Raw genomic sequence first — 13,201 nt, 5'->3', positions numbered from 1 at the left:
ACTTAATTTGGAAGCAGCTATTATCTTTTTAAGGTCACTAAATATCATGGAGTCATTGGCCAATGTATTCACTGCACTGCCCATCGGTTTGTGAAGAAGCATAAAAGCCCAGTCCAGATGCTGATGTTTGTGTGTGTGTGGGGGGGGGGGGGGGAAATCCTATTGCTTATGGTCCTGCCTTTCTTTGTAAGAACTTTATTTTTATTATCCCTTTTTAAAAGCAAAAACAACAAACAACGAATGCTTGCTGGATCAGGGGGTTATGCATGCTGGAAACTAAGCTAGCACAGCTGAATGGTGCAGGAGTGGGGCCCCACATTACAGTCACAGGCTGTTTTCACAATAAAGCTTAAGTAAGTACAGTATTGCATTTTCTCTGCATTTGAATGCAAACATGTACTAAAGGAATATACATTCAGTCTGAAGCTCTTCAGTTTCTGTCAACATTATTCTCAGATGAACACATTTAAAATCTACACGTAATCATAAGTAAAATCTACTATGTAATCATAGTAAATGTCGCATCACTGTGCAGTGATTTGCTGTATAGCTTTCATGCCCTTATTCACCTATCAGCTGTCTGAACAGAAATCCACAAAAATGTATTTGGACATGCCAACAACAGATCCCTGCATGCACAGAATTAATGTAAAAATACAAGGATTTTATATTGTTGTGACTTATTTCTAGTAATGTATTTAGGGAGGATAAGAATAAATTATTAAAATTAAAAGATTATTGTGTCAGTGTCAGTAATTAAAATAATCATTTATATTTACTGCAATACATATTCTGTAATTGTAGTTCTACCATAATTAATAATTTATGAATAACTCACATATGAATAACATTTAATTTCCCTCACGATCACCATATAACCCTTTTCACTAAAACTGAGTCATAAGGGCACTATTGTGTGCATGACTACAGCTCATTAATGGCATAATTGATTTCAACTGAAATAACTGATTTATTTATGCAACATAGATTAAATGTTTGGATTTCTAATCAAGTTTTAATTGAAGCTGCCCATTGTGATAAAGTATTCATTATTGGCAGTAGAAACTTGCTTATGTAACTTTCAGATTTGTATAATGGTTTTCTGTTTTTTATTCAATCAAACCTGTTCCATAGTTTTTTTTAAAAAAAAATCCAACTGTTATTACCTTTATTTTGATATCATCCATTTTACTGAATTCTTACCAAATGCATTGCTTAAAAAGGCTAAGTTATGAAATCTATGAAATTATGGCACTAACCCTGAGATCTAAGTGACACTGGGTTTAAATATTTTGCATTCCTTACAAATAAAAGGGTCCCACTCGCTTCCTAATTAATGAGGAAACATAACATCCAAATCATGTATGCTCTTCACTTGAATGTACAGATTAAAAACATACAGAAGATACACCACTGCTCTGAAGCCAATGAAAGAGCAGCACTGGCTAACAATGACAGGCTGCAGGCGCCTTTAAAGACTCTGCTATTAAGATTGTGTTGCCTCAAACACATAATTATCATTATTTTCAGATTAACCTGAGACTGAATGGGCTGGTAAGCGAGAGTCCTCAGACAGGTTCCGGAATGTGTCTTACCCCATTGTGTTGGGTAAATAACATGGCATTATACAAAAAGGCTGCAATTAGAGCAGAGTTAGAAACCCTCTTGCTGCGTTTTTCTAGCAATGCAAACGAGCCCTTTAGAAATCAGCCACAGGAAGGAAATTGCCACCATGATCAGGCACGGCCTGGAACACGCTGCCACCCGGCTCTCCCCCCAAGCGGATCGTTTTTCTACTTCAGCCCCATCTGCCTTGCCCAGTGTAGGCCTCTGGTAGTTGGGGCAAATCCCACATGGGCTGCAAAGGGGTCACCACAACTTTTTGTTCACTACCTGTCTCTACCTACAGTGCCCAAAGAAAAACCAGAGGTTTTACGCAGCTGTGACTCCGCTGCTTGTGCTGTACAAAGTTCCTGTTATTTAAAAGGACGGTCATTTCCTCCACCATTCCCAACATCAGCCTCTCATTCCCTTACAAGCCAAAGGAAAACAGCCCTTCACTCGAACAACAGAGAAGCAGAAACAGGATACTCAGGCTTGCCACCACCTTAGAGTACAGATCTCTGGCCTGCGGCTGCCTACTTAGACGGCACACGCCGCTACTGCTGCAGTTTTTTTGTTTTTGTTTTTCCCCGGTCGGAGAATTAGGCGAAAGAGGAGAGTTAGAGCATAGAAAACCACGGCATCGCGGCTCCCCGCTTTACCCCTCCCTGAACGAGGCAAGGAATTTGGTCGATCGCAAGCCCCTCCTAGAAACAGACACACATACTGCTGCAACGAGGAGGACGTCGATAAGCTACAAATCTCAGCAGCGCCTTAGCACGACCGCTGGCAGCCCCTTCCCTCGCCCTAAGGAACACGTCCGTACTGCGCCACCAAAAGGCAGCCAGCGACCTCTCCATCACTTATCGCCTGCAATCACAGCGTCACCCCTAAGTTTTAGTTCCTCCTCCCAGCAGCGAAGGAACCATCCAATTGGAGAGCCCACCGCTAGAAAAAGCATTTTCCCCGCCCAACTGCCTCCCAGTAAGGGCGGCAAGACAACGTTCTCCTTCGCAAACGGACGACGGCGGGGTCGTTTCGACGGCGGCATAGACTGCACCACAAATTAACCCAGGGCACTTTGGCCTGCAGCGTCATGCGATGCTACCATGTCTGGACTGCAAATATCCAGACGAACAATATGTGTACGGTATAGTATGGAAAACACAGCCCAGATCCGTGAACCAAAACATTAGACTAATTGAACTATAGATAAGTTGACGAAGCGTACGCTTGTCTTGCGAATACAGTATCTTTCTTAATGCAGAAGACACAGAGGGTTGGGTGATGGGTTTGGTAGGGTAACTAAACGGGCAATTCTTCTATCCTCAAATCAAAATCTCCCATTTAGAAGCTCGTCCGGCCATCGTGCTGTGTTTTCTTGCCAAGAGAAGGGTCTCGAGCTATAAGCGGAACCACTCCCGCGCTTAGGAAGGATTAATGAGATATCTTAGAAAATATGTCCCCCCGCCATAAGAAATTACAAGGTTTAAGTTCTGTCTCGGAAATTCAGTCGAACCATTGGCTCTCGTAGCAAAACAAGTTACACTGTACAAGCTTGCAAGAACGAATGGGCTTCTGCTATCAGCCTTTCAGGAGTATATTGAAATCTCGGAAGCTGCACTGAAAATCTGAAAGTTTATTTCCTTATTGCTACTTGGAGATTTGCCCTTATATCAGACTTCCATCGAAAATTATTTGCTCTGGAAACATTATCACTGCATGTCTCAGTGCATCCATTTCTACCTTGCTACTCCTCGTCCTTGGCCATTCCAAATTCACGTGTCACGTTTTCCTCTCTCTTTCCAATTAAAAATGTGCACCACTTAGGCAGTGTTCCCACGACACACCTAAAATTTGCTTGGTGATGGTTTTCTCACCTAAGCCAATTTTCTATGCTAGCGTAACGTACTGAACCATGAATTAATCCCATGAGTTCAATTTGTGGTTGCGTGGTTTGTGGTTCAGTGTGTCGTGAGAATATCACATATGAAACCCCCACTCTGAGATGTGTTCCCGTTGCCTAGTTAGAACTACAATCCTATGTTGGTTTGATGAACATTGGGTCCTTTGATACTTCCAAGTAAATATATACATATATAACTCAATCACGCTTTACTGAACCCAAATGGTCTGGACTGGCACATTACTGTGAGACACAAACTGGCGAAACGTATTTAATCCTAATATGTTGTCCGCCCTTCGTATGTGTTGCCTTAGCACACATACACACGAATGTGGAAAATAGAGCAGGCAAAGCCTCGGCGTGGGTGTCAAGGAAACCACGGTGGAATCAGCTGACACCCGCGCGTTTCCTTTTGCAGTTGGAGTGGTTCCCTCGTTAATGAAGCCCTCGGATCTCAAGAGGACCGCCTGCCTGCAGCCTTGCCGGAGGAGACTTTCTTCTTTAGGAAAATCCCGGTCCCCCACGGCGCCTTGGCAGAGCCTTTTAGAGCCTCCCTCTTGTCCTCCTCAAGGGCCTCCCGTTTCCATCGGCTCTGAGGCGCGTGAAGGGCCGGCGCTAGGACCTTTGACTTCCCGCCTAATGAGCAGCGGGCAAGCGCGGCGCGGCGGCGGCTGAACAAGTCCTGCGCCCAGAATCCTCGCAGGACCTAATTAACAGGTAGATTCGCTCCCTGGGTGCCTGAAACCTCTTGCCAGACACCATAGAAACCAAGCCCTAAGACCCCGCGCCATCTGCACGCTTTCCTTTCTTTCTGCAAAGCCCTCGGAAGTCACTTTCTCTTCCTCCTGTTTTTTACAGAAGGCGCCTCATTCACTCCACTCCCTTGGCCACTAATAATAGCTGCTTTTAATGGGAGAGAGAGTCTCTTTTGTTGTTGTTTTAAAGGGGAGATAAATAAGAATAAAACACTCGACTCAGCATCGGTGGTATTCAGAAAGGTACCCGGATAACCTCTGATAAAAAGTAGAATCGGCCCACTCTGAGCAACTATGAACAAGAGAAAATCCAGCAAGAGAGACAGATGAAATGATCCAACAAGCGAACACGTGTTAAACATAAAACCTGTTCGGCAATCAGCCACAGAAGCAGCGATAATATGCAGTTTAGAAGCAAAGGAAAACAAAATCATAAACAGATTTTATATTTGGATTATATATGTCTACTCGAATCATAGTAATGCCAACAACATTTAAGAAAACAGCAACCACAATCGTTTGAAGACAATGCTTTGTCAACTAAAACCAAGCCAGTCCACTCCGGGCTGACCTCCAGAGACAGTCGATATCGCGGTATTTTAAGCCCCGTCTTCCCGCTCGGGGGTGGGGGGGGACTCCCAACAATATAGGTCATTGCTGTGAACTGGCTTAGAGAACGTAGCGCAGAAAACCGCAGGATCAAAATGAGGGAACACCATAATGATGACCTTTCGAGAATAAAACCAAGGGCAGCCCAGTGATTTGAAGCGGAGCCAATGTCCAAACTAACGCGTTGAGGAATGCTAACGTAGTTTATCTGGGAGTAAATCCCATTGAAATAAATGGTACTTTAGGTGCCCCGATGTTAAAGACCAGAGATCGGGACTCTTTGCGCTTTGAATGGTTCGGTAGAAGGAATTTCAAACAGTGCTCGACTGGCCTGGGCGTTTTGCATAGCTTTTTGGCTATTCAGAGGACAAAAGTCCCGTCCTCGTTTTGCACTTGGCTTCCCTCCTTTCATTGACAGCGTACAGCAAGGCGAGAAGCGGAGGCCCTCAGAAGTGAGGACCCAGCCCATCCGCTTCTCTCTTCTCCGAAGGAATGCCGTAATCTAAGGCAGACGTTTGCCCTGCGAAGCGGGACTGGCGAGGAGGCCCAAGTATGGCGCCCTGTGAGTTTGCGCGCCGGTCGAGGGCTGGCTAGCAGTTCCCCTTCTCCGGGCGGCTGACAGATTTCTGACAGTTCACCTGGGGTTGGTCCGCCAGATTTTCCAAGGAAACGGGGCAGCCTTTTCCCTAATACGAAAAAAACCTCCGAGCTAGTTGTCTCTCCTGGGGCTCGGATGGCCTGCGCAGACTATTTAGGAATGCGGCGGGACGACACCCCCCTCCCCCCCACAAAAAGCCCCGTAGTGCGGAGCAAGACTACCTGGATTTCCACATCGCACTTGGAGCAGAGATAGATATTGGCTGCTGCGCTTACCTGTTAGCTGCCAGCCTGGATGAAATATAGCCCCCTGGGATCTGCGTGATTATATACCCCCAGAAAAAGGAGCCGTGGATCATGCCAACTGTTTCTGGGTCCCAGTTAAACTTCGCTTTCTTCCAAAGCGATAAAGGAGCGAGAGGGAAGAGAGAAAGAGAGAGAGGATTGGTAGTAAAAATGGGCTAAATCAAAGCACTTCTAAACGAGAGGTAGATGCAAGGCGGGAATCCACGGAATTACAGTATCCATGGGTGCCAGCCATAACCATATGGAAGTTGTTGTCCCCTTATTCTGCTATATTCAACAAGTATCCCAAGTCGATTATCTCCTTTTTTAATGGTCGGGTTGCAGCAGAAATAGTCATTAGGATAGGCTACTAAGAGTCCCGTGATTGTGACTGTAATAATCCCTGCCTACTGATTTATTTATTTTGTAGCCTGCCGGGGGGAAGAGAGGGGTCTTTATGACACGTTCAGTCCCGATAAACTGGCTGGACGATAAATACACACACACACACACACACACACACACACACACCCCAGTGTGGCTGTGATCCTCCGCTTAAAGGAGGATCACACACGGTTCCATCAGCGGAGCAATCGCTTGGTCTAAGCCAAAAGCTTCTACCTACGGCAAAACAGAGACTTCGTCCTTATTCATCGACTCGGTTCTATTCTTGGTGGATGGGGAGAGATCATTTGCGAACCTCGACCGTTACTCAACATAATTACGACCGCATTTTCTCCCTGGAGAAAATGGTTGCCTGCGTCAAGGTTGTGTCTTGATATTGTGCACCTCAACCCCTTCTCCTTCTACCCCAACGCTCTTACTTTAGGGACCTCTTGCTGTACTTTACCTGGAGTTCCCCATAATTAATAAAGGTTCCCTTTCTGCCCCCCAGTCCGCTTTTTTAACATCAAAGACGGCTGTCCACGTTATCTCGAAAACTCCGACGCTTCCCAAGAATCAGCCAAGAATCAGCCCAACATTTTCCAGGCCTTTTCGGTGTTTTGTTGTTAATAAATCATTATTTATTAACCACCTGAACGAGTAGATGGGCCGAGATAATAGCGACATCCTTGTCCCACATCGATTTTGGAGCAAGGGGGGCCCATAAGACATTCCCATGTCAGGTTTAGCACCTCGGACGCCTCTGATTTAAGCAAGCGTGTGTGTGTGCGCGCGCGGGGTTGTTCCTAGCGGGGCCGCCCCTTTTACAAGGGTACAACCTAAATTTCAATCTACCGCTGCTGCAATCCCCCGAATTGCACTAAACCTGGATGGAAGTGACATTTCAATCCCTGGAACTTTGTTCAACACCCGTGAACGGAGAGAAGGATTTGAAGTCTCATTCTATGGTGTAGATTTAGCAAGCGATGTCTCCTTTGAATCACGCTGGACTCCTGGTGGCTTCATGGACACGGCCGTGCAGGTTTTGTGGCAATAGCAGAGTCGCGATTTATCATTTCCTTCTTCCTGATGGCTCCTTTCCCCTTTTTAGTTTAGCCTATAGTCTTGGGATTTTCTGATCCTAACCCTTTCTCTCACTAACCACGGGCGATTCCAGGTAGCATTTTCCGAGATCGTCCAAGGTTGGAAGACAGAGCACCATCCTTGAAGAAGACAAGGGCGAACCACTTCTATACTGTTGCCAAAATACCGTGTCCACGAGGTCATCAGAAGTTGAGCTGGGCTCGAGGACGTTTTCACTCCCCCCCCCCCCCCTTCTACAGTAGAATTTGGCAGTTTAATTGACTGTCAGGGAGCGAAGACGGATGTCTGCAACAGTTACTTAGGACTGGGACGATCTGGACTGAAGTCCGAACAGTCCCCCGGGAGGCTTTGTGAAAATAAGAGGGAAAGGGGAGGACTCCCACGTTCGGAGCTCCTTGGGAGGAGGAAGAGGTGCGGGGTGATCAAAGGGGGATGTGTTTATTTAATTCGGACCAGGGACCAGGCTGTAATTATCGGGGGGGGGGGAACAGTGTGGAGAAAATGCTATGGGAAATGGCAGAGAAAAAAGAAGAGGCGGGAGGTAAAAGTAAGAAAGGTGAAGAGGAGAAATATCTCCCTCACTCGCAATCCCCAAAGCATCCCTGATGCTTTACTTTGTAATGCTTCCCATCTTGTTCTAGAGACCCGCCTCCTTTCTTCCAACATTGGAATCATTCAGAGGACAACCTAGAGGGCAATATGTAGAGCCTTGGCTTGCTAACATGCATGTCGGGAATGGCGTTGTGAGGGCCATTCCTGGCTGGCTGTGAGCGAAGGGGAGGGTTCTTCCTGGAACTCGCTCACCTCTTTGATGATTTTCCCTCCTCGGTGGATGGTGCTGTTGTTGACCATGTCCACGATGGCTACTCCCAGGTTACAGCGGATTCCAAAGGAGATGCAGAAACCCAGTCCACTCATGATGGCGATGATGTATCGCCGGGGTAACCCGAAGCAGGTGCAGTCACACAAGGGGGCTTTCTTCCCGGGTACATCCAGGGGTTTCCCATCTTCCGTCAGCTCGATGTTGTCTTCTGTCTTCTGTTTTTTCTCTAGGACTCTGCCCAACCAAAGAGGAGAGCTCAGTCAAGGGATCTACTTGCTCACTTATATTGGGGGGGGGGGGGGCGTGTTGTAATACTCCTTCTGAGTTGTGTGTGGATTTGTTGCCCTGAAAACAGTGATGTAGATTTGGAGCTTAATGCAAACTAAAATATTCCTGATAACTATTGGTAGCTTTTAGTAGAGAGGCTCCCAAAGATGTACAGAAAGCATTTTCCCACCTTGATAGATAACCAGTCAGTCCCTACGCCCCAGAAATGTGTGAGGCGTGATAGAAGCAAGTCCGATTTTCAGTACTCCTTCTTGAAGGGCACAGGAGTGGGGAGGGGGGAGGTACAAATTTTTTTTATCTTGGCTTGGGTTTCCAAATAATCAGTAGTGTTTCCAAGGCAGAAATCCAGGGCTTCAGGGGAGCAGGACAACCACCCTTCCCCCTTCCCAAAGCTAGGCCAACTGGATAGTTTTTCCATCAGATTATGAAGTCCAGAATCAATACCTATCTAACTGTATATAATTCAAAGAAAAACCAGTCAATGGCCTTTTAAATTTTAATTTAATTTTAATTTACCATTCCAGACCTGTCAAATGGTAGAGGAGGTGCCAAGATGCATCTCCTCCTTCCGCAGCTGCAGAGATGCCCTTTGTTAGCTAGCTCCAAGGAGACTAGGTAGAAGAACTTGGTCTTCTAGGGAATGCTTTAATCATTCTATAAATTGCATGGCAAACGTTAGAGGGAAGCATGCAAGCCCAGGCATCCCCAGAGGGGAACCTTGTTTGTGAGGAAGCTAATCTACACAATGGACAGGTGTCTGGTTGTCTTTCAGAGCTCAAAATGGCTGTCTGCCACTTTTCCATTGGAGAAAATCAGTCCTGCCTTTCAGCTTACCCTCAGACATTTTCTGCAAATTAGTCTGTCTGCTATAGAAATAGGATTGACTCTGATGTTTGATAAGAGCAAGAAAAGCTTCATCCCATGAGTAAGCCCCTTTGAGTTTAGTAAGACCTCTCCTTAGGTGAGTGTGCATTTATAGGGTTGCAGCCTTAAACGGGTTTGATTTTCTCTTCCCTCAATATTAGTGCTCAAATAAAAATAAATGGATGCTTTTAAATTTCTCTTGCTTTGGCATACAAAGTTTATTATGCCATATACATGGCAGTGACCAAAACACACAGTTGACACTTTTAGGATATCTTTCAGTTGTCTGTCCTTAATTATTGCTACCTTCCCAACAGAGGCAAGTGATCCCCTTTCACGAAGATAAAAACCATGGGTATTTGATGGAAGCATTTCTCCCCACCCCTCCTTCGTTTTGTGCAACTGACCTCCTATTGCTGACATCAGTGTCTTTTAATAATTCAGAATAGGAGAGCAGCAATAATGTTAATTCCTAGGAGAATTAGGATAACTGAAGATAGAGTTATCTAGGAACATAGAGAAGTTGTGAGTTTTTCTTCAAAGCTCTTCTCCCAGCTAAGATAACTAAGAGCAACATAATTCGCAGTCTGATCGCTGATTGTGAAGCACAAAACTCCCCCCAACCTGAATCTATGATGAAAATCGAATTTCACAAAGTGTTCTGTCCTGGATTACAGTGGCAGAAAACATATATTAAATAAGCAATTCTAATTCTATCCTGGCAACCACAGACATATCAGACAATATTTGATTTTTGCATTGTCTCACACCAGCGGCAAATAAAACCTTTCCCAGTTGAGTTCTTATGGGAGATAAAGCAAAGCAAAAATCTGTCCAAAATAAGAGATAACCTAATTAGAATTAAGGGAACAATGAACCTCCTTTTCCAAGGAAGACTAGTTTCTATTCCAAATATGAAATTAAACATCCTGGGATAGTTTTATGTGATTGGTTGCTGTATAATCAGAAAGGCAGTATATAAATTGCAAACAGCAATCATGTTTGTGTGGGTGTGCCATTTATAATACGTAAATATACAGCTCATGCAGCCCCTATTAAAGATAACAACAGAATATTAAAATTTAATAATAATAATAATAATAATAATAATAATAATAATCCCTTATTTGTTGTTATATTTTGTTAATTCTGTTATTTAAAGCAACATAAATATCTGTGACAGATGTGGTAAATGTTTGATCTAATCCTTCCTTCCTTCCTTCCTTCCTTCCTGGACAGGGAGTAGATCCAGCTCCCAAACAGAAATTGTTAAAAGCCTTCTGGATATTTATATCATTGGAACTCTGGATAGACAATAGCAATATTTTCAGTGTTGTAACAAGGGTTAGAACTGCTGCAATGGTAGCCTTGCTGATTAAATGCTACAGCTGACCTTTCTGTGCAGGTCTACCCCACCATTTTGACCATAGAGAGGTTTTAAAAAAAAAGGAAAGATATTTTTGCTCTGTAAAGATTAAAATCATAATAAGGTATATTAACACATAGCTGTATGAAATTATGTTGACATTATGTTGATTTATTTCATAATCCTAGATGCCATTGATTGGGCTACAAAAGATTGGCCTCCTCTGCAGATGAATTTACATGTATGCATCGTTATTTTTCTGACATTTTCCGTTGCATTTTATTTTTGTATGTAGATGAAGAGATTGCTCAAAGAAGGACACACAGATGCTTTGATATGGGTTTTTTTTTCCTTAGTTTTTCTTTTATGGGTGTTTAAAATAACTAGAGAAAAGACATTCATTTATCAATTATTTATGAATCTCCATGTTTTTTCCTCATCTGAAAAGATCATTCACGGGGGAATGGGCAATGCAGGATCAAAAATTTTATTTATTCATCCTTTATAAGGGAGAGGAAAAGAAAAGATGGGGAAAAGGATTTCCTATTCATGCTTAATTGTTAGCTTTTTTCTTTAAAAAATCAGTTTCAAATTATGAATTAAAAGGAATAACCCCCCCCCCCTCATATAAGAAAGCTTTGTCTCAATAAAATATTCTGACTTCTCAGAATTGAATGATGTGAGTTTTAAGACTGGGGTTCTAAGGACACATCTGTTACTGAAGTCAGATTTCTCTTCTTACAAACAAATAAGTTTAGGAGAAGGTGTTACATGTTTAAACCTAATATCCAAAACACCCTTCCTTCCTTCCTTCCTTCCTTCCTTCCTTCCTTCCTTCCTTCCTTCCTTCCTTCCTTCCTTCCTTCCTTCCTTCCTTCCATCATTCTTCTGAATTTACAGTCCTTATTAACAATATCCAAACAGCACGATGAAAATAAACACATAATTTTAGATATATACAATAAATACAATAATTAAGAGCCTGTTATAAGAACTGGAAATAAGAGCCTCAGCATTAGAAGCTTCACATTATTCTTATATAAAAAAGAAAAAAACAGAAGAAATAACTTCTTTCCTTACCTGTAGATCTGACCAAGTGACTTCCCAGCAAGATTTTTCAGCCTTTCCTTCCCAGGGTTCAGAATCCTTTGTTTTACCGACTCCATTCTTGTAAAGATTTTAACTGTCTTTCACCAGGTTGACAAGGGTGCCCTTACAAACCTTGCAGATGGATCATATTGGTTCCATATCAAACTTTTTTCCATAAAATATTGTTGCTCATCCAGATAAAAAGATGACGATAAGTCTTCGTGTGTGTATGTGTGTGTGCGTGAGTGTGTGTGTGTGTATAAGAGAATGTGTGAGAGAGGAGAGAGACACCGTAGGTGTAATCTGTGGGTGAGGAGGAAAGAAATAGCCAGAGCCAGAAAGGAGAGACAATTGAGTGTCTACCTGAAGCCCATGAGTTTCTTAAAAGAACAGAAGTTGTGAGACTGAACTAAAAGGTCCTCTTAGAGGTGAAGAATCCACTAGCAAAATGACAAGCGAAGCCATTGGTACTTTGAAAGAGCCTTGATTGAAAGTCTAATGTAAATATAATCCTGATCTGGTGTGGATTGTGTTGCTATGGTTGTGTATGTAGAGGTAGAGAGTCGTCAAAGACAATAAATCCCATATGCATAGAACCCTTACCAGTGCTCACCTCACACCAGTTTGGGTGAATCCCTGATAAGTGTGCTACATATTCTGGCACAGAGGCAGCACTAGCATTTCATTATTTGTGTGCAATCCATCAGCCACTTCCTCCAGGGCTGGAAAGAGTAAATTAAAGTAAATGTGGGAGGATCACACGTAGCGCAAATGGGTGACTCTTCTCTACCTCTTCTTCACTCTGTTCCCCCCCTCCCGCCCCCAGAGAGTTCAGCACCATCAACAGCGCCGTGTCAATACAGCGTCCTCTGGATTGTTTTCAGCACCACGGAGAGTGCAATCGGAAGCTTTCCTCCGCCGTCAACGTTCTAGGGGAATTGGGCGGACTCGTTACAGTGAAGTCAATGAAGAGTGGGTGCCATGGAAACCAAAAAGGAGCCAGTCAGGATCTCGCCGTCTCCAGGTTTTCCAAGAGCAAAGCACTTTGCAAAGAAAATAGGGGTTTACGAGACGCTGACCATTAACTTTAGGATTTCCATGTCTGACTCCATTTTCTGACGCATAGACTGGCCCAGTTGCGCAGTGCAAACACCACATAGCATTTCCATAGCTTTTGCTGCAGTAAAACAAAACTAACTGAACAGTTCTTGCCAAGAGAATATGCCCTTTTAAGTAATTAAGCTGGACATCTAGGCAAGCAAATCAGCAAATCAACCAAAGTTTAGGAAATGGTGCTGTATGTAATTTCTTAATGTCATAATATAGACATTATATGATACTAAATTGTATTAAAGGATATCTGCTTATTGCTGGAGGTAGATTTCACAGCTGGGCCAGATCTATTTCAGAGGGTTAGGAGAGCAATATAATCTGGGGAGGCCTTGGAGAGAATGGTGGGGTGTCAGGTGGAGGGGAAAAAACATGTTTTATTAATGCAGTTTGGCTTGCAAGCATATGGAGTACTGTCT

At 43.6% G+C, this 13,201-nt stretch overlaps 1 protein-coding gene across 2 annotated transcripts in view; it reads right to left on the bottom strand.

The window, feature by feature from the left end:
- Positions 1-11,749, bottom strand: part of SLC17A6 (solute carrier family 17 member 6) — a 51,928-nt gene extending 40,179 nt beyond the window's left edge. The window contains exons 1-4 of one of the 2 annotated variants that reach the window (XM_088145085.1): positions 11,664-11,749; positions 10,096-10,098; positions 8,047-8,299; positions 5,746-5,864 (exon numbers count right to left, since the gene is read on the bottom strand). In XM_088145085.1, coding sequence (XP_088001211.1) covers positions 5,746-5,864; positions 8,047-8,299; positions 10,096-10,098; positions 11,664-11,749 — 461 coding nt within the window. The remainder of the gene's footprint in view (positions 1-5,745; positions 5,865-8,046; positions 8,300-10,095; positions 10,099-11,663) is intronic. The other variant, XM_007435615.3, reaches the window with a different exon arrangement.
- Between the last annotated feature and the right edge of the window lie 1,452 nt (positions 11,750-13,201).

Source organism: Python bivittatus, unplaced genomic scaffold (assembly GCF_059951505.1).
Source record: "Python bivittatus isolate LINGU-HERP-01145 unplaced genomic scaffold, Pbiv_v1 ctg000480_np1212, whole genome shotgun sequence".
In the NCBI taxonomy this organism is placed as follows: domain Eukaryota; kingdom Metazoa; phylum Chordata; class Lepidosauria; order Squamata; family Pythonidae; genus Python; species Python bivittatus.
Note: the sequence above shows the minus strand (reverse complement) of the source record. Positions and strands in the feature narration are given on the sequence as shown.